The sequence below is a fragment of the Periophthalmus magnuspinnatus genome, chromosome 23 (assembly GCF_009829125.3).
Source record: "Periophthalmus magnuspinnatus isolate fPerMag1 chromosome 23, fPerMag1.2.pri, whole genome shotgun sequence".
Classification (NCBI taxonomy): domain Eukaryota; kingdom Metazoa; phylum Chordata; class Actinopteri; order Gobiiformes; family Gobiidae; genus Periophthalmus; species Periophthalmus magnuspinnatus.
Genome location: NC_047148.1, coordinates 15971447 through 15991690, shown reverse-complemented (window position 1 = coordinate 15991690; position 20244 = coordinate 15971447). Strand labels below are relative to the sequence as shown.

At 39.1% G+C, this 20244-nt stretch overlaps 1 protein-coding gene across 2 annotated transcripts; it reads right to left on the bottom strand.

Annotated features, from left to right (window-relative positions):
- Positions 1–646: 646 nt before the first annotated feature.
- megf10 (multiple EGF-like-domains 10) lies at positions 647–19576 on the bottom strand. Of its 2 annotated transcripts, none has more exons than XM_033989571.2 (25): positions 19436–19576; positions 15782–15913; positions 14903–15004; positions 14659–14759; positions 13243–13335; positions 8367–8613; positions 8169–8289; positions 7570–7706; positions 5262–5474; positions 4721–4895; positions 4515–4635; positions 4274–4437; positions 4093–4195; positions 3480–3626; positions 3274–3408; positions 3069–3197; positions 2855–2983; positions 2566–2694; positions 2348–2476; positions 2014–2238; positions 1827–1939; positions 1628–1748; positions 1472–1516; positions 1186–1395; positions 647–1102 (listed from the first exon to the last, which is right to left on the bottom strand). In XM_033989571.2, exons 2-25 carry the CDS (start codon positions 15898–15900, stop codon positions 957–959), a joined length of 3354 nt encoding a protein of 1117 aa, XP_033845462.1. In that variant the 5' UTR covers positions 15901–15913; positions 19436–19576; the 3' UTR covers positions 647–956. The 2 variants fall into 2 exon arrangements, with proteins under 2 accessions (XP_033845462.1, XP_055087437.1); XM_055231462.1 differs by having other exon boundaries at positions 1827–1936.
- Positions 19577–20244: the final 668 nt, after the last annotated feature.

Sequence of the window (20244 nt, the reverse complement as noted above, 5' to 3'; positions counted from 1 at the left end):
GTGGTAAAAAACAAAACAAAATATAAAGCAATCTAATAATGTAGACCATATTCATATTATCATGATGGTATAATTATATTAATGTCAAGGATTCCTCTTTGGCATATTCATTATTTACTGCATCCTTACACATAATCAATTGTCTATAGGTATGTGTAAGTGCCACAGTACCTTCAGTTGTAAATTGTACCATTTTTACAAAGTAAACTAAAACAGTGCATCCATCCTTCAATGCAAAACATATTCTACAGTATATAAATGCTCTTATCTCATGCATAACACTAAACATTAAAAATATAAACTAAAACAACAATAATATTTACTAATGAATGTCAATGATTGATGATGCTTGCCCTTGTACTGTTAAGATGGTGAACCCTCTTTTATTTTAGCGGTTGGACAAATGTTTTTAATTTAGGGACTGAACTTTGACGCTTGTATAAAGACAAGAAATGTTCTTGTGTTATCTTTGGGGAGCTTCAACACGAAACAATATCTTGACATTATTATGTGCAAATATTACAGAAATGTTCAACATCACTCACTTCATGTCTTTCATACAAACTACAAACTATTTTTCTTCTAATATTTAATATCAACTAGATTTTTATAAAAATAGAGATTTATAGTATGTATAAGTAAAAAAAAAAACACTTTTAAGTCCCAATATGCAAATTGCCATTGTTCTACTGACTTTTTTCTTCTTGAAAATGGGTCTCCAGTGTGAGTTTCTGCTAATGTTGAACTCTGTAGAGACAGTGATGAACTTGATTTTTGCAGTTCCAAAGGCTGCACATTTAACATCTGTTTGAAAGTAGCCTCTGTGCTTGTATTCAACAGATCAGTGTCACATAGTACAGCAGTAGTTTCCAAAGGTGGCAGCTCACAGGAATTACAGATGTGGCTCTGCTCACTGAGATCGAAAGTCCCAGTCTGAATATGGCTCCTCTGTCCCATTATTCACTGTCCATGTTGTTGTCCTCTGAGGTGGGACTCTCCCGCATTGGTAGAATGTCATAATGACTGGGGATGTGGCTATTTCTGGGCATGTCGTAAGGGTCCTGACCAACTTGTCCGCATAGTACAGTGGTCACAGTTGGCTCTGAAATGTAAAGAGTGGAAGAAAAATTTACATTTTTCTCCAAAAGAGTTCAACCACAGTTTCAAAGAATATCTCAGACTCACCAACTTCATAGACATTTCTGTTGTTTGTTGGGCTGCTGTTGCTTATTTCAGCATATGGTGGATCTCGTCTGGTTGGAGACTTCATCTCCACGTACCCGCATTCTGTGTTTTTTATTGTCAGGAGTGGAGGGTCTTTGATTGTGGCATATGGGTTTTCAGAACTGTTGAGTGAAGATGAACTGGCATGATAAGGCGTGCCCTTCACCAGATCTGACAGAAAGAACAGAAATAAGGGAATTAGGGCTATTTTTCTTTCAGTAATTTTCAGATTGTTCTTATTTTGTACCATGCAAAGATTGTCCTGTGTATCTTCTGTCAATGCCACAAGCCCCTATGCAAAAAGAATATTAGTTAATATGTTTTGTTTATGTTACATTTGTTTATTTTAAAATATTGTTTGTTTTAAGTGAATAATCCAGACATCAAACTCATTCAAATTCACCTAGTTCATTGAAGCAGTCCCCTTGTTTCCAGTCGGCAGGCAGAGTACCAGTGTGATCTACAATGTTACGCTTTCTCGGCTCCAAATTCTTTATGCTCACAAAGAGCTGGTTGTTTTTGGTCTAAAATAAAATATTAATTAATGAAACAAATGTATATGAACGCTGTAGAACTTCTACTAATGTACAATTCAATCATACCTGTCCATATGAGGCATTGTTTACCAGTGGTGGGCTGATGCATTGGGTCAAAGTGTGGTAGCTTGGGTTGGAGAAGTAGTTACTGGGGTGTCCCTCATATGGTGGATGAGCTTCTGGAAGATCCAGTTAATGAAACAATATTTTCATACATACTTTTACTACACTATATATACTTTCATGTAAGTACCCGTAATTGCATAATCAGCTGTGATCCTCATGGCTGGAGTATAGGTGACTGCCGGCATGGTGGGCTCTTTGCCTTTTTGCTTCTTTCGGTAGATGATGAAGAGTAGAAGGAGGAAGATGACCAGCAGCACCAGAATTATAATGCCAGCAATAGCTCCAATCTGATAGGTGTCAGCGTGCATGGCTGCACTAGTTAGACTATTGAGACTGCCCACCACTACACCAGCTATACAGAAAGAAGTATTATTTTTATCAACAAATGTTTAGTCAATACATCACTTGTGTACTGTGTGGAAGATGTGGTCCTTTACTAGTTCAAATGAATGTGAACTTACCCTGGTCACAGCGTGCTCCTTTCCAGCCTGGGTTGCAGTAACATGTGCCGGTCATGTGATCACAAGTGGAGTTATTAAGACAGTCGCACACCTGACGACAGCCGTAGCCATATGTACCCGATGGACACTCTGAAAAGAATTTTTAAAATAGTATAATGGTCAATTAATTATGATTCCAAATACACAAAAATCATATCTAATTGTCCTCATGCACATACTTTGTTCACAGTGGCGTCCCATGAAGCCTGTGCGACAAGTGCATTGTCCAGAGATGTGGTCACAGTCAGCTCCATTCCTGCACTGACACGTCTGAGAACAGTCTTTCCCATAGAAACTCAATGGACATCCTGAGAGTGAGGAAATGAGACAAGTTGGATACAATGTCTCACCCAAGAACACAGCAACACCAAGTCTAGAGTAGGTTTCATAGTGCTAACCTTCAGATAATAAAGCGTCCACTCTACCAGCAGAGTCACTAACGTCCGATTAAAACAGACTGGTACTTACGCTGTGTGCAGTAAAGGCCTGTCCAACCTGGTGTGCATTTGCACTCTCCATCGTACGCACTGCAGTAAGCTCCATTGTGACAGTTACATGTATGGATGCAGTTGGGGCCCCACTGACCAGGAGGACAAGCTATAAAACATATTTTAATTAGACTTGTTAAGAAAAGAAAAAGTAATTGTGTGTATAACAGCACAGATGCTTAAAAAAGTCTTACGCTGAGAGCAGTCACTTCCAATCCATCCAGAGTAACACTGACACGACCCATCTATAGGATTACAGGTGCCATTGTTTGTACAGCTGCAGCTCCAAGCACAGTTTTTCCCAAAGCGACCACTAGGACACACTGCCCAATTCAACACATGAATCATCACAATTATTTTCATTAAAAGTAAATACATACACTCAGTCTCAGTATTTACCCTCATTGCACAGTGCCCCCTTGAAGCCTGGCAGGCAGTCACACTGTCCTGATACATGGTGGCACGGCCCATTGCTGTGAACACACTGTGGGCAGGTCTGACTGCAGCGGTGGCCGAAATACCCCGGAGAACAGACTGTAAGACATATATTCAAAATAAGTATTCAATAAGAATTCAATTAGTAATGTGAATGTGTTGCTACTCACTCCTCTGACAGGTGGTGCCTCTATACCCTGGAGCACACTCACACGTGCCCTCATCTGGAGAGCAGGACGCTCCATTCTTACAGTTACAGGAGAGGGAGCAGTTTGGACCCCAGCGGCCCTCAGCACACACACTGTCACAGTGAATACCTGCACACAAAACATGCACAGTATAAAATATAATATATTGATAAAATGAATTAAGTTAAGTGAAATTTTGTTTAAAAGAGTTTATTAATTGTAGTACAAATATAAATATACAAAAGGTTAAAATAAAAAAATAAAAAAATTTAAATCTGGGAAAATCTTGTTTCTGGCAGGAAGGAGCATTCATTAAGTGCAGTCTTTCCGCTAACACGGCCCCTCTTGGCTCCCTCTCATTAATCTTTCTTTTAGAAGCAGCAGGAGGCTGCAGAGACGTGGAGTCCAAAGGAGCAGGTACAAAGACCTCTTTGAGGCTTCTGTGCATGTTGCTAAGCAGAGAGACATGCTATCTCCAGTGAATACTGCAACCCTGCAACTTAGATGGGTTTAGAAAAGTCAAGAGACTGACACATAAAAAACGTAAGGAAACTATATAAATTTAAAACACATTATTGAGAGTGAAACTATTTACCAGTCCACCCAGCCAAGCAGCGGCAGTGTCCTGTGGCATGATCACATCCGTCAGCATGGCTACAGTCACAGCGCTCTTTACAGTCCAGGCCGTAAGTCCCGTCCTGGAGCAGGAAGCGTACATGTAAAAAAACCACTATCCATGTATTTTCCAAAATCAGACAGAATGAGGTCTTACTAACCGGACAGCGTGTGTCACATCGTTCGCCTCTCCAGCCAGGCGCACATGTGCAGTCTCCATTTAATGCATTACAGGCCCCTCCATTGCCACACAAACAGGTATGGTTACAGCTCAGACCCCAGGTGCCACTGGGGCAGTTAATTGAGCAGTCCACCCCATGCCACCCTGAAAGAGTGTAAAATAATCCAGTAAAGATAATTTTCGTTCACAACAATCCTCCTCACTGCCATTGTCTTGCTCACCTGGCTGACAGGAGCAGGAGCCGTCCACAGGGGAACACTGAGCCCCATTTTTACAGTTGCAGCTTGAAGAGCAGTTGATTCCATGACTTCCTGCTGAACAAGGCACTAAGCAGTTGGGCCCCTAGTGAAAATAAATGATCACATAATGTACACAATATGTAAGACCTTTTTGTGTATGTGGGTTAAATTTGGATATCGCAGTTTACCATGAATCCTGGAGCACAGATACACTGTCCTGTCACACTGTGGCAGTCTGCCCCATTCTGACACTGACAAACTTGTTGGCACAATTCTCCGTAAAACCCTGGTGTACAAGTCTCATTACAGTAGAGGCCAGACCATCCAGGACGACATGTACATTCACCAGACATTGGCTGACACCTGAGAATAGACAACAATTTAATGTATTTATGTCATTTTGTTACAATATTCATATTTAATTAACACCAGGTAAACACATTTTAAAGAACACAACTATCTAATTTAGAGATCAAATATTAATCGTATGCTCTGCTACACCCAGCAGGTGGAGCCCTCCTGCTACTGGACACAGAAAATGCGCCTTTGTTTCTACACAACTGTGGCCAGCAGCAGCTGTACTTAGACAGCAGAGGCATTGAGATGGACATGTGAACTTGAGAGCAACACATGTCAGACTCCAGCTGCTTGACAAGCCAACCACAAAACTCTTAATGTTGCTCTACACACACAGTTTGATAAAACCGTCAATATAAAGATATGGCTTACCTGCGTGTGTTGTGTGCAGCACAGGGGCACTTTTTGTCACACTTGAGTCCGTAGAAACCTTCAGGGCACAATCTGGTCTCACATGTCTCCCCAGTGTAGCCAGGTTCACACAGACACATGCCATTAGTGTGGTAGCATTTGCCATTGTTCTTACAATTACATGTCTTTGTACAGCCTGCTCCATAAGTCCCCACTGGACATTGGTCTTGGCACCTATTTAAAGAGAAACCACGCAGATTACTAGACACCACAGGTGTAGTCATTTGCATAACTTGAGGATAAATAAGAAGCCATAATTGAGTATTATCATTTTGAAAAAAAAGATCATCGGCTGCCCTCTCCCCTCTCTGATGGATATTTACACCTCCCGCTGCCTCAGCAGGGCCAAAAACATTATTCAGGACAGCTCCCACCCTGGCTTCGATTTGTTTCACCTGCTGCCCTCGGGAAGGCGTTACAGGGCCATTAAAGCAAGGACCACCAGACTCAAAAAAAGTTTTTTCTCAAGTGCCATAACCCTGTTGAATTCACGTATGCACTGACCTCCGACTTGTGCAATATATAATATAGTGCAATATTTTTATTGAGTGTAATAAGTTTGATTGAGTGCAATATTTAATATAGTGCAATATTTAATACAGTGCAATATGTCTGACTGAATGCAATATTTAATATAGTGCAATATTTAATGTAGTGCAATATTTAACACAGTGCAATATTTATCAGTGCAATAGCTAATATAGTGCAATACTTGTTCAGTGCAGTATGTGACTCTGCAGTATTTACTTGTAAATTTTGTTGAGAGTTGTAGTCTGGGATGTTTAAATGTTTTAAATGTCTTAATGTCTGGCACTAGCTATCTTAGTTATATTGTGTTGTAGTGTCCCATGTCTGTCTGTATTGGAGGGTGAGTTGTTTTTAATCTTGCTGTGCATGTGTATGGTATTGTATTTATTTATTTTTTATTTATTTTATTTTATTTATTTATTTGAAGGACAGTGTGCAGATACATTAAAAAGACATGTACATGTGTATAGTGACAATAAATGCATTCTATTCTATTCTATTCTGAAGCCAAGCCAGAAGACAGTTTAGGACAAGAATGTGATGGCAAGTGATCTTATCTCCATTATCCACACCAGGAGGGGTTACCCAAGGATACCGTCCTCACTTTAAGTTAATGTCATGCCCGGTGTTTACAAATATTAAATGTTTGATTTAAATGTATATCATAACTTACCTTACTGATAAATAACACACTGACATTTGAATATTCATTGATGCCCAGTAGGTCCCATAATGTTGCCCCTGTTAACAGTTAACCCAGTTTTTGAATTAAATAGTAATTTGTATTTTTGGTAATTGCTGAAGGGGAAATCTAAAAGTAAAAAAGCAAAACACAAATGGTTTCCTCAACTTGAGTTCGGAGGTTGCTAAATGTCACTGATAAATTTGTATCTGTTTTTCTAGGCTTTATTTAAATATAGCAGCAAAAAACCAAACAGATGCGCTGAAATGTTTTAAGCACACAAAGGCTTTCTTATATTTTTGTTTGAACACAGTACACACAGTTACCAAAGCAACCACTAAATCAAACAAGATACAGTAATTAAATACTTAAATCACTCATTTGCTGGGGGCTAAAAAGACAGACAAATATAAACAGAATCATCTTAGGGTTAGTGTTTGTTTCTGATGATGCCCATTGCTTTTTGTTTTGTTTATTGTGTTTAATATTGTAAAGGTCTGTTCTCTGTTTTCAACAATGTATTCTCTCAATAAGCACCACAACTCATTTCCTAGTTTTGACCCGTTAATGGATTTCAGTGGCTTAGGGAGTGGTGGTGGTGACCCAGTTCCTAGCAGCACCATACCATGACGTCTGGTTTCCCCTCAAACCCTTATTTACTTATAAAAGCACACACAGAGAGGCTATTCCTGTTCCATCATTGGTCACCATAAGTATATGGTGTGTGCACTTTGACATTGCTAATTATATGGGCCTACAGCCTGTTTGGTACTCTGCATTTGTCTGTGAAAACACTGAGTAAGCGACATTGGTGTGTTAGCCTCCAGAGGAGTCTCCAGAGGACACTTTTGTTTTTTTATAATGTATACTTTATATGTCTAGTAAATGGAATTGTATCATAAATAACATGTTTTTGGGCCAAGTTGATAACACTCATGTCAAAAAGTAAAGTAACTTTTATGTACTGGACTAAAAGGTTGTATTTTGGCCAGTCAAAAAGACAGAATATAAATAGTATTGATGATGGTGTGTCTCTCTGTTACAAATACAAGCTCTCACCGTTCTCCAGTGTAGCCCGCTCGGCACAGACACTGTCCCGTGGAGGGCACACAAAAGCCATTGTTATGACACTGACACTCATGGGAACAGTTTGGTCCGAATCTTCCCTCGGGGCAGGGCTGACCACACACTGTACCCTAAAAACAGACGCAACAATACTTTCACTAACATGATGATATAAGTTGTAGGACTATAGATGTATCAGTAAAGATAGTACATATATAGATGGATCAGTTAATCAAAAAAATCAATAACAATGCTGCTCCATGAGAGTAGCATTGTTATTGATTTCTTTCTATTGTCCACTGTTAAAGGGGAATAACTTGTAACACCCTTGTCTGTGTAATCCCTCAGTCACCCAGGTCTAATCCACAGTAAAAGCCAAAAGTAAAATCTGTCAACTGGACAAAAAGTTGTAGTCCAGTTAACAGATTTTAGTTTTGGTTTTTACTATGTGACATCCTTGTTTTCGCCATAAGAAATTTTATCCTCCAGAACAATATGGAAGAGATTGTGATGCCTTTACTTTTCCTCTAGAGCAAAGAGATTGTGATGCCTTTATAGCATTGTTGTTCTTATAGTTAAGTGTAGACTTGTACCATCCAGCCAGCAGGGCAGGTGCACTCTCCGGTCACATGATGACAGACTCCTCCATTTTGACAGGGACATCTCTCCTCACATTTCTGTCCATGTTTACCTGGAGGGCATAGGTCTTCACAGCTACAGGGAAAAGCAATAAATAATCAGCACTTAACATGTTTAATTAGTGAACAGTTAGAATAAGGGGGCTAACTTACATAGCACCTGTGTATCCTGGGGTACACTTGCACTCTCCGGTCACATGATGACATGTTGCTTCGTTCTGACACTGACACTTCTGTTGACAGCTGCTCCCATAGGTGCCAGTTTCACACTGAGCCTCACAGCGCCACCCTCTGTACCCAGGTGGGCACAGGCACGCGCCGGTGATGGGGTTGCACAGAGCTCTGTTCTTGCACTGGCATCGGTTGCTGCAGTGTGGACCCCAATGTTCACTATCACATGCTAAAAATGAGCACAACATAAAATGGAAATATTAAAAACAAAACTGTTCAGGCCCTGTTTGAAGTTCTTTCAGACTTAAAGTGATAACATGTAGGCTTGTATTCCCATTGACCACCCTTTAACATGAGATGCTCATATTGTCTCAATCTCTTATCATCCAGGTTATCAGTGGCTCAGGAGAGTTTTTCCCAGGTGTGTCAGACTACATAGCCTTGAGCACAAACAGAATGACTTAAAATTTTAAGATACTCAAATATTTAAATTTATATTAAATAGTTAACTGGGCCACAATATATCTTAAAACTCAAAGAGCTCAGTTAATTATTATGCACAAAAACACTGACAGTTAGAAGGAAATCTAAACCTGTCCTGGTCCACTGTCAAACAGGACTGACCTGCACTAACCTCACCTTTGCTGGTTAAGAGTCTTAAACTGAAACCAACACATACATGTCCCATCACTGCCAAGAACATGCTCAATCTACAACCCCAATTCCAATTAAGATGGGACGCTCAGTAAAACTTAAAAAAAAACAAAAAACAAAAAAACAGAATATAGCAGATTTGCAGTAGTTTTCAGACATGATATTTAATGTTCAAACTTTTTCACTTTGCGACAGTCCATCTCAGGTGAGCTCGGGCCCAGAAAAGCCGGCAGCATTTGAAACAGGTGTATTTTAAGAATTCCTCAACTTTCCCATTCTTTTGTTGCCCCCTGTCCCAGCTTTATTGGAACGTGTCACAGGCATCAAATTGAAAACAAGTGAATATTTGCATAAAAACAATAAAGTTTATCAGTTTGAACATTACACTTTGTAGTTTATTCAGTTCAAAATAGGTTTAAAAGGATTTGCAAATCATTGTATTCTGTATTTTTTTTTTTTTTTTTTTTTTTGTTTTGTTTTACACACCATCCCAACTTAATTGGAATTGGGGTTGTAATAAAAACATAAATATTACTCAAATATCCGCAGTATATATATATATTTGTTATAACTTATCATTTGAAATAACCTAATTTAGAAGCTTTCTTTGGGAATTAAACTGTCTACAACATTTCCACACACCATTAACTATTTTGAGATGCTCATAGAGTTTATTGTAACAAATGCCATTCAGATATATTTGTCAAACCATTTGCCACTTAATTTAAGTCCAGTTATAGTAATTACAGCAAACAGTGATGTGTAGACATAATAATAATAGTTTTCCTGGGGATTGTGGTTGTGAGTGGCCTTTAAACTCAGGGAGGCTTCTCTTAGTGCATATATAAAGCACAGCTGGTTTGGGTGCACCCAGCCAGCTGTCAATATTTGATTATGACATTGTCAATATCTCAATACAGAAAAACATTCAACATTAATAGTGCAAGATCTAAAAGCATATAAAAGTAAACATACAAAAAATAGATGTTGGAGGATTGATGCAAAGCAACATCACACTATTTGATTTGATAAAGTACATAATAGGTATCTATAGTTATACCTATTGTTTTGGTTAAGTGGTTTATAGCAGATGTAGAAGGATTTATTTATAGTGGCAGAAATGACCCCATTTAAAAGTTGTATGTGTGAGTGTAATTTTAGTGTTTTATAGTATTGTGAATTGTATTATTAACAGGTCTTCTACTTGTACTGTTTTATATATATATATATATATATATATATATATATATATATATATGAAAATATTAGACGACAGTCAACAATCCCACAATAGAATTTTGTCATGTTCCCCAGCTCAGTTTTAAACTATAGGTATTATAGAACATTGTGATGTCCATTTACCTATGCCCAGGCAGGACATTAGGTGGTTTTCAAGCCCATCTCCCATGTGATTATTAACAAGCAAAAATGATAGGACAAACATATCCTCTGCACTGTTCATTCATCCCACTCAGCCCACTGTTTGTTGGAGCTGTTCAAGTAACTATGGGCTTCTTTTATCCAGATGCATTAGCCCGCTCCGCTCTGACCCACTACAAAACATGCACACTGCACTGTTTCCTGAGGCGGTCCTGAGCCATGCCCGGTCCCGGGACTAGGCTGTGTGGACAATAGGAGAGGGAGGAGATTAGATACTAAGATGCATATGGAAACTCTCTGCCATCCTGGTACCTTTGTGAAACCTGACCTACATTGAAGAAAGGCCAGACTCCAGGAGCTGGGGGCTCCTCGTCCCCTCTCCTGAGAACAGTCTGTTCCCTTTCATCAGGCCAGCTACAAAGGATGGCAGTGCACCAGTCAGATGAGGCACAGTTTTCACTTTTCACTAACTTCATTTAAAGTGTGTAGATGTATTTATGGAAAGACAGGCAGTTCACAATATACAATGAGCTTAACAGAAGAAAAGTACCAAGTGAGTCAATTAACTGCATACTATTCAAGTAAAGGTTAGCTAAGAAGCTACAAAACAATACCACAGCTCTAACAGAATGACTGCCACTCTTAAGTACTTTAGTTCACAGACACAATAATTGTTATACTATTTACATCCACTAGGAAAATGAGGCTGACATTTCTATTCACATTGTTTAGTGCATAAGTTGGCAGTGGCTGTGTGTTGGCTCTCTTCTCTGGGGAGCAACTGGAAGCCGGCGGCTCTTCTATTATACTAGTGAGCACTCATGGGAAGCCGAATGCCTCTCTGATACTCAGCTGAGAAAAAACATCTGTAGCATTTCTTGGCTTTCACAAAAGAACTTTCTCCGATAGTGGACAAAAACTAGACTTCTTTACTCAACTCAGACCCCTGCATTGACAAAATAGTGACAGCCCACACAGACTTACTGCAGCCGAATTTGAGATCTCCTGAGCATCTTGTGGTGTCATCATGTGTACTAAATCACAAGCTCCAGAGCCTGGGGTTATTTCCTACCGCACGATTTTCTACAGCTTTTCTATTATTCCTGCTCACCCCACGCACACCCTCTCCCCATTTCCTGTACTTGCTCCCCAAATTGATCCTCAGACATATTGTAATGGCTCACTGACCTGTAAAATGAGGCTTATCTGTGGGACTCTTCAGGAAATTAAAGACATTCTGCTTGACCCAATATCTTCATCCCAATCATAAACCAGCGCTTGGCTTTTTTCTGCTTGTTACAAGCTATAGGTGCTCTATAAGGGCACATGCTGGTGTGTGTGAAAGAATGAATGACTCCAAAGAACTGTTATAATATCCTGATAGTGTGTGTCTCAGTTCCGGTGGTCTGCCTGGAACCATTGGACCAAGAGATTAAGATTTGGTGCAGAAGATACTAGAAGAAAAAATAACTTAAGCCTGATATTAAATCAATTTTACCAAGCAAGGTTAATTGTTTTTAGAAATACAGAACCCAGAGGAACCCAGGGTAGACATGCACAATTTTACTATATTTTCTGGCCTTCTAGTTTTATCAAAGCAGGACTACAGAGCAAATGTACTGCAGCTCAACCACTGAGTCAGTGGTTTACTAACTTTTTTAACTGAATTCCCTGAACTGTATGGTTGGGGTGTCACTTGTACCTTAAACTGCATATACCGTTGCACACAGCAGTTGCAGTGTTTTTTTGTAGCAGTGCAGACGTAGCAGACGGGTCAGATGTAGAGGGGCCCAGGGGAGCCCTAGGGCCCGACACAACAATACCCATCTTTATTACAGGCAGAAACCAAAGACAACGGGCACACCCTGTGGGCTCCTCATATACATCAGCCTATAGACCACAGTGGAGAGGCATTCACTGTCCTATCAGAACACACAGAAATACCCCTCAGAAGACTCACACTGTCTGAACGGTTGTGCAAACAAAACAACTACTACGTAGGTTAAATGCCACAAGGGTAAACAACAGTCTAACATGAGTTCAGCAGCAATTTTAGCCTGAAAACATTTACTGTGGTGTGGCCTGGGAGCAGTGAGGTGATGAGAGACACACAATCTCATGAGATGGGAAAATCTATTTCCCCACACTCACATACATTCATGTAATGACTCAGCTGCAGCTCCTCCTAAAAGTAATGTATATAAACTGGTTATGAAATAAGCATTTAGTCTAACCAGGGCCAATATCCTGTGAAACAAAGATAATTAAATCAGATACTGAAATATAATTGTTTGTGTAAAGTAGCGGAAGTACTGCACTGCAGCTGTGGCGTGAGGCTGAGCACATGTTGGTCGACAGCTGGGGTAAAAGGTAGTATCATGATGAAATCCTAATGAGAAACACTAGTATAAACAAGCTACTGTCTGCAATAATTTCATTGTCCAACAAAGACACACAGTGTTGGTTTTTGGCACACCACTCTAACGGTACAACACACACAGCTGCTAAAATCAAGATTATTGTGATCGTGCAGGGGGAATGGCTGTTTGTACCATACATTCTTGCTTTCTTTAAAAGATGTGTACAACATAACAGTGTTACATATAGCAACATACAGTTTCACTTGTACATGGTTGTATTTTTAGTTACAGTATGAAGCCTACCTGTCGTCCGAGACAAAGAGTGAAGAAAGTGAACAAAGCCCAGTGGTAAAATGATACATGAATCTGTTTTCCTTTTTGTGAAGTCAAAGTGCTTCCACAGACACCAGGGTCTCTCACAAACACAGTGCTGCTCACAGACAGCAGCAGCTGGAGTGACTTACCACTGGAGCAGTTGGAGCCCCCCCAGCCTGGTTCACACTGGCAGGTGTTGGGGGCCATGCAGCGGCCATGAACACAGCTCTCCGCACAGAATGCTGAGGGAGGAACAGACAAGAGATGTGTGAAAACATGCTTGCCTTCCTGATGCTTTGCTCTTTTGCACATCACTTTACATTACGGATAAGATTACTCAAGGCGTATGCATCTAAAAATGTGCTACACAAAGAGAGATGAAGGCATTTACACAAGATTTTAATTAAGTAAGGTGCAGATTTCATATGTTTTGGCAACTTAAATGTAGGCTTACTTCTGTACTAATAGGGTGACAATATATTACTGCTTCTACTAATACTGCAAACACAGTGACTGCTGTTGCAAACAACTATGTACAGCTGGAACATCAATCTAATTATTTGTACTGATAACTTCAATCTATTGTGCACACATACAACATAGATAGTACAATATTGCAAGCAAATATTGTGCAGACAATAATATTATACGTGATGTAAACACTGTATGCTGTATTTAAATCTGTGTATGAGTGTGATGTACTGTCCTACTTTTTTGCAGCAATACAAGTGATTCTTAAATACCAGGAAAACTGCCCGCAGGATAAATTTGCTTCTAAATAATCTTGAGTAACCATCAGAATCTGGCTTTCATCAAAAGACCAGATTCACTCCATTAACATTGTTTTTGACACACTTGATCGATTTATAAAATGCGTAGTAGACAAATTGATTCCTTCCAAAATGCATTAAATTTTTCTACTTTTCTACTTTTTTTTACTTTTTTTTCTGTGTTGCCTTCCATCTGGAAAAATCATTTAGCCTCAAGTGTCTTAGCTGCAGACTCTCTTCTTTTCAGTAGCATGTGATTCAGCCTACAACAGAGTCTGTTCAATCTAAATAACAACCCTTTCTGCATCCTGGGGCATGTTATCACAACTCACCAATGTATATTGAACTTACATAAAACAATACTCATAGCAACCTGAGCTATAGCAAAACATTTTATTCTTATTGAAATAACAAGAACACCTTTTACAATGCACAACTACAACAGTTGTTGTTCTGGCTAATGGCCCCGTGACTTCACACCTGTTTGGACACGTTGACCACAATAAAGACACTCAGAGGCCTTGTAGGCACTACTACATGCACTTTCACCTCACCAGCTACAAGTGTGTGTTTCTCTGACCTGCAACATGCTGTTTAAGTGCAGCTGTCAAGAATATTATTAGAAGAATATTTTCATAATGCTTTGATCTTCATACTGTGATGGTTGTATCAACATTGGTATGTTAACTGGTTTCACTCACTCACCAAAGTGTAAAGTCACTGTTATCCTAATAATAAATACTGTAAGTGATGCATGTGTGTGTGTGTGGGTGTGTGTGTTGTAGTACTACTTACGAGCACAGATCTCTCCATCCTCATAGAAGCCTGAGCAGCACTGTGATTTCCTCCTATACATGGTCTTCTCCCCTCTGCGATAGGCCGTTTTGTAACTAACTCTGCACTCAGACACAAGACATCATTAGTTTGCAATTTACTTAGATTTACGTAGATTTCAACCATTCCCATTGCCATGTATTTAAACTACAAAGTGTTTGTATGCACTCCTTTGAACATATGTTACATGCATAGTACTCCTTACCTGTGCCTGGTGCATTTGAACCAGTTGAGGATGTCTGTGCAACTGGTGTAGTAAATCTGGTCATACGGATGAGCATAGGACTCCTGCACTGTCACAGAGTAACTGAAAACACAAACCCAAACACATCCAAAATATGAACCGGAAGCATTCAACTGCATTTGTGAGCTGCTAGTGTCACTTGTGGACTCAGTGGATTAAACATCCACAGCAGTTTTGTCTTCACCACTCAACACTAAACTGGTCTCTGTGTGTGGTCCTGTATTACATGATTACAAGAGAGAGATGAAACTGAACAGACTTTGGTGAAGTGGTGGGAGAACAAAAGAAAAATGTCCTTGTGACTGCCATGTGAATTTGCTCTGAGCTTTGCAGGACAGGTATGCATGTTGGAATTTTTCATGCAGGTATTTAGTAACAAATGAGGCGAATTATGGCAACTACATACACAATGAACACATTAACAGAAGAAGTCAAATTAAAAAGAAAAATAATTGAAACCCTCCCATCATGTTTCCAGACAGATACCAGGTGTTTGCTGTTCCTAGCTGCAAAGCGTTCACCCACAAATTTGAAAGTTGGCAGTGAGATGCCAGCTTTGGCCTGTGCATGCTATTGTTGTGTCCCTGGGAATATTGAACCTGTCTTGTTTTGGGTCCCATCCTATTCCCTCATCACTTTTCGGTTGTCAGTCTTCAGTCTCTGTGAGTGTGTGTGTGTGTGTGTGTGTATATGTGCATGTGCAGCTGTTTCCTTGGATTAGACACTGAAAGCCAATCTAGCTGGGAAATGGGCCTGCACCTAAGTTCTTGAACATCAGAGTGAAGTTTGTGCCTTTATAGTGGCTTTGTGCAGATGGGCATTGTGACATCGTACACTGACCTTTCCCAGTGACTGCAGACATTGGGATCCTCCAGGTTTAGCGAGGAGGTGATACAAGGAAGAAAGCAGAAGGATGCAGCCAACAGGATTGTGCGATGGTAGTAAAGTGTCATGGCCATCTCTGAACTGCACCTACACAAGAGACCAGACACAGAGCAAACACATTCACTCACTGTAAAGGAAATTAAGTTAAAATACTCTGACACTAAGAAAACAACAATTTGCAAAATGTTGTCTTAAGTCAAAAGAAATCTGACAATTTACTTGCTGCATTTTGGAGCGGGATATAAGAACATACAGCAGAAATATTTGTCTCTCCTCTACACAGCTCTGAGTATGTTTACCACAATGACAGAACTCTCTCACTGATTGTAGGTTACACTGGGCCCTAGTGTTATTTGAGTATGTCAAAGCCAGCCCTAATGATAAGGAAGACCTATGACACAAACAAATACTGTTCTATGTTCAGTTTCATAGCCAGCTAAAAATAATGTTTTTACAGAAAATGTTCATTATATGGATTCAGTACACCTATTATACACATATTATGTATCCCATCGAGAGTAAATCTTACTGAAAAACTTAATCCTTAAGTCCTATTATGGATGTTTGCTTGATCTTCTATATTTATTTACTGTAGATGGTACAGACCATTAAATCAAGGGGGCTGTGGTTGCACTAGCTTTCATAACAGTCTGGGTTTACTCCAGGCACTCAAGCTCACGGAGATGCCCCAGCAGCATTGAAGGATGGGTCAAATGCAGAGTACAAACTTGCCCATGGGAACAATAAAGTGTACCTTACCTTATCTTAAATATCAATATTGAGATACTGTTTTGCTTAGTTTTTTGGGGCTTTTTTGGTCAATAACACGCACCCCTAGTCTCAACACTCACACTGAAAATAAAAGTACTCAAATGCAATGTAATGTTTAAATCAATTAACTATACCATTGAAACATTAGCCTCTATACTACAAGAAGCACAAGAAGCCCTTGCAGTGCCTTGTTTTTCAGACACCCATTCACATGGTGAGTTAGCAAAGCGCCTGACAAAGCCTCAGAGCATCAGTAGTCTTGTCACATTACCTGAGCTAGCTTCAGAAAGGGCAAACAGAGTTCAACAGCAATAACAACAAAACGGCAAACAAAATCACAAGAGATGCAACTACACCAGTGGTGGGTGTCGTTTCAAGAATTACTAATACGATCTGTGAAATTGAAGTACTAAAGAGGTAATAAAGTTAGATAAAAACATATGATCTAAATCCCTCTAGGCTTAGTTAAAATGTCCACACTTTGTCTGGTCCTCTTCCTCTCGCCCGCCTCCACTACTGTTCAGTTTACAGCCACAGCTGCCTGATCCCTCCCTCGATACTAATATCAAGAGAGCCACAACACAAGGTGAGGAGGTTAGGAGGCTGCGATGCATTTGTAAAGAGTAGGTTCACGTTGTCAGAGAAGTCTGTGGCCGTTAACAGCGTTTACAGCAGGCAAAGGCTTCTCTGGTTTCACTGCACCGAATGGTCACAGCTGCACCCAAACCCCTCTCCATCCTCAGACAAATGTACTGTTGGACAAACAAGGGCCATGCTGTGTGGGTGATACACACATCCACCACAGACTGGAGAGGATTAGACAACATGGACACACTGTTATAAGCAGAAGACCAGTGACGCCATGCTGTCCTCACTGTGTGAAGTCCCTCCAGCATCACAGAAGGATGTACACACAGGCAAAGGATTCATGTGTCTTTGCTCCAAGTAAAATTATATTGTATCCCTGATTCAGGAAGTACAAAACTGTGTAAACATCCATATAGTCACAGGATTTTAACTCACATGATGAGACTTATCAACTCACTCATCCTAAAGCTGTATTTAACTTGTCAACATTATGACGACCAGGGCTGTAGTTCTTAAGTTATTTATTAATTAATCAGTCAGTGATGTCTTACTCCAGAAAATGTATTATTATTAAGATTTAAATGGACAACAGCAGAAAGGAGAATGCAAACTGCAGTTTGAGGAGTCATGTGATAGTTTAATTGACTTTCTCTGTAGGTTATTAAAAATGCACACCAGAGAAATAAAATAACCATTAAAAATGACTTTATGACATTAAAAAGTTATAAAAGATCTAAGGCATTCCTGAAATGAAACTTTGAATATCTTTACAAAAAAAAGTGTGGTGAAAGTCAACAGTTGCACATTTCCATCAAGTCAGAAAAACAACAGCTGAATGTGAAGTTTGAGCAGCAGCTGAGTCTAATGGATGCGAGCCTGGTAAAAGTAAGTGCATGCCTCATAAACATGAGTGACCACATCCAAAACTCTAAGTGACGAAATGATAATTGAAAAAAAATCAAATATTGCCACATATCCAGCTGAAGTCTTGAAAGTGTGGTAGAGGTAAGATTGTTCTTCATGCAAACTTGATACCACTGTGATAAAAAAAACAACAACAACTGCCCCTTTAATCGTCATATTACTATGATGAACTGTTCTATACTGTGAAATCCAGTCTCTTTTGCCATTTCAATATTAATGAATATTAAAATATATGTACATTTTTTATTCATATGTAAGTGTTTAATTTCATCATTTGGCAATACTTCTTCTGAAAAAGCTCAAAGGTACTTGGTTAAATCTGTATCTATTCTTTAGTATAAGGTCAGTTAGTATTTGTGTATCAACTAGAACTAGTGTTTATTTAGACTTCCAGCACAATCCGCTTCACACGCCCTGCAGAGGGAAACAACTTTCACTCATTGTTCTGAGAAGCAGAGGAAACTATAGTTTATTTTTAAGAGCAATTAAAGTCAGCTTTAACTGTTAGTCCATCCCTCTGATAGTGTTCTAAGCTGGTTGCCTCTTTTTACCTTATTCTCTCTATCTATTCCTTCTATCTTGGGCTTGGGCTCAAAATGAGACTCCATGTGGGTTAATTTTCGGACTTGATATAGGCTGAGATATTGCAGAATTTTTTTTTAATTAATTCAAAGTGAGACGTGTGTGTGATCTTTATCAGCTGAAAATGACCATTATAGTCCACACAGTTGAGATTTTTCCCACTAGTTTTATTTCTGGATATATTTGCCCCAGATCCCCCAAACTGTTTAACTAAGACTGGCATTGATGTGTGTTTGAACAAAGAAAGCTATTTTTGAAAGAGGAAATTGTCACATATGAAGAAGCCCTATAAAGGAACCTACAAGAATCAAGCTTATTTCATTAGGTGTACAATATAACTTTTTGGTGGAGGGGCCGCCACCTGCTTGTCTCCATAGAGATGTAATTGCCTTTCCTGGAATGTTTAACAGAATGCATTAAATGTTTTTGTTACACATGTTTTATTCCTATAAAAATATACAAATAGGGATCATCTCCACAGATCTTCATAGTTTAATGCCTGTAAAACTTTCCAGGCAAAATACAGGCAAAAACATCTTTATGGAGAAGTCTGCAAGCAAGTTTTTTTTTTTCTTCACACAATCTATTGTTTTGCAAAATACTAGCCCCAAAAGGCGCCCTAACAGGTCACTTAGGTCAATTGTCTATTACTTATTGCCTTTTTATTGAGCATGAAGTCAGAGGTCTATGTTTTTAAGTGCAAATGTTCAAAATGTTCACAGCTGCTGGTGTGTAATGATTCACCTGTTTTAATTGAGAGTGAGGGCCCTCCTTTGTCTCATGGGTCCGTCCTTGGTTCCGTATATTGTTGATAATTCCTGGCGCTGTCTCTTGCGAAAATCCCCAGATCTTCAGAGAGAAAGTGTACAGCAGACTCGGTCAAGAGAGAGAAAAACGTAACTCTGTACGTGAGCCATCAACACCACGGACCCAAAGTTTTCTCCAAAGAGGCACAGCGGGTCCCTGCCCACGTCACCAAGAGCATGGCCAATGAGAATGTGACTTCTCTCGCTTAAGTCTCATCCATGGAAATCAGAGTCAATTAACAAACAGACCTACTGCGAAAGACTGTGACCAGATTGTGTTGTTTGTCATGTTTATTATTTATTATTCATTATTATGTTTATTTGCCAGTACGTTCTTTAAAAGCCTCATACGTTTTACTTATTTTAAAATCAGACTTTTCCGAAATTGAGTTTAAAGCCTACAAATATGCAAAATTACATGATAATAAAAAATAAATAAATAAAAAATATAAATAAATAAATAAATAAATAAATAAATAAATAAATAAATAAATAAATAAATAAATAAATAAAAGCTACACGGGATATAAACAACACATTAATGTATTGTTCCCAAATTATGACAATATAGGCTACTACAAATTAAATGTATTTACTTTGCTGACATCTGCTGGTAGATTTGTAGAAGTAACGTGTGAACGGATGTCTGTTTTAGAGTAATTGAATATGCCTACACAAATTTCAAAATAAAACACCAAAGGCCTAACTCACAACGCTTTTTTAGTTTTTTTAAACAAAATTATTCAA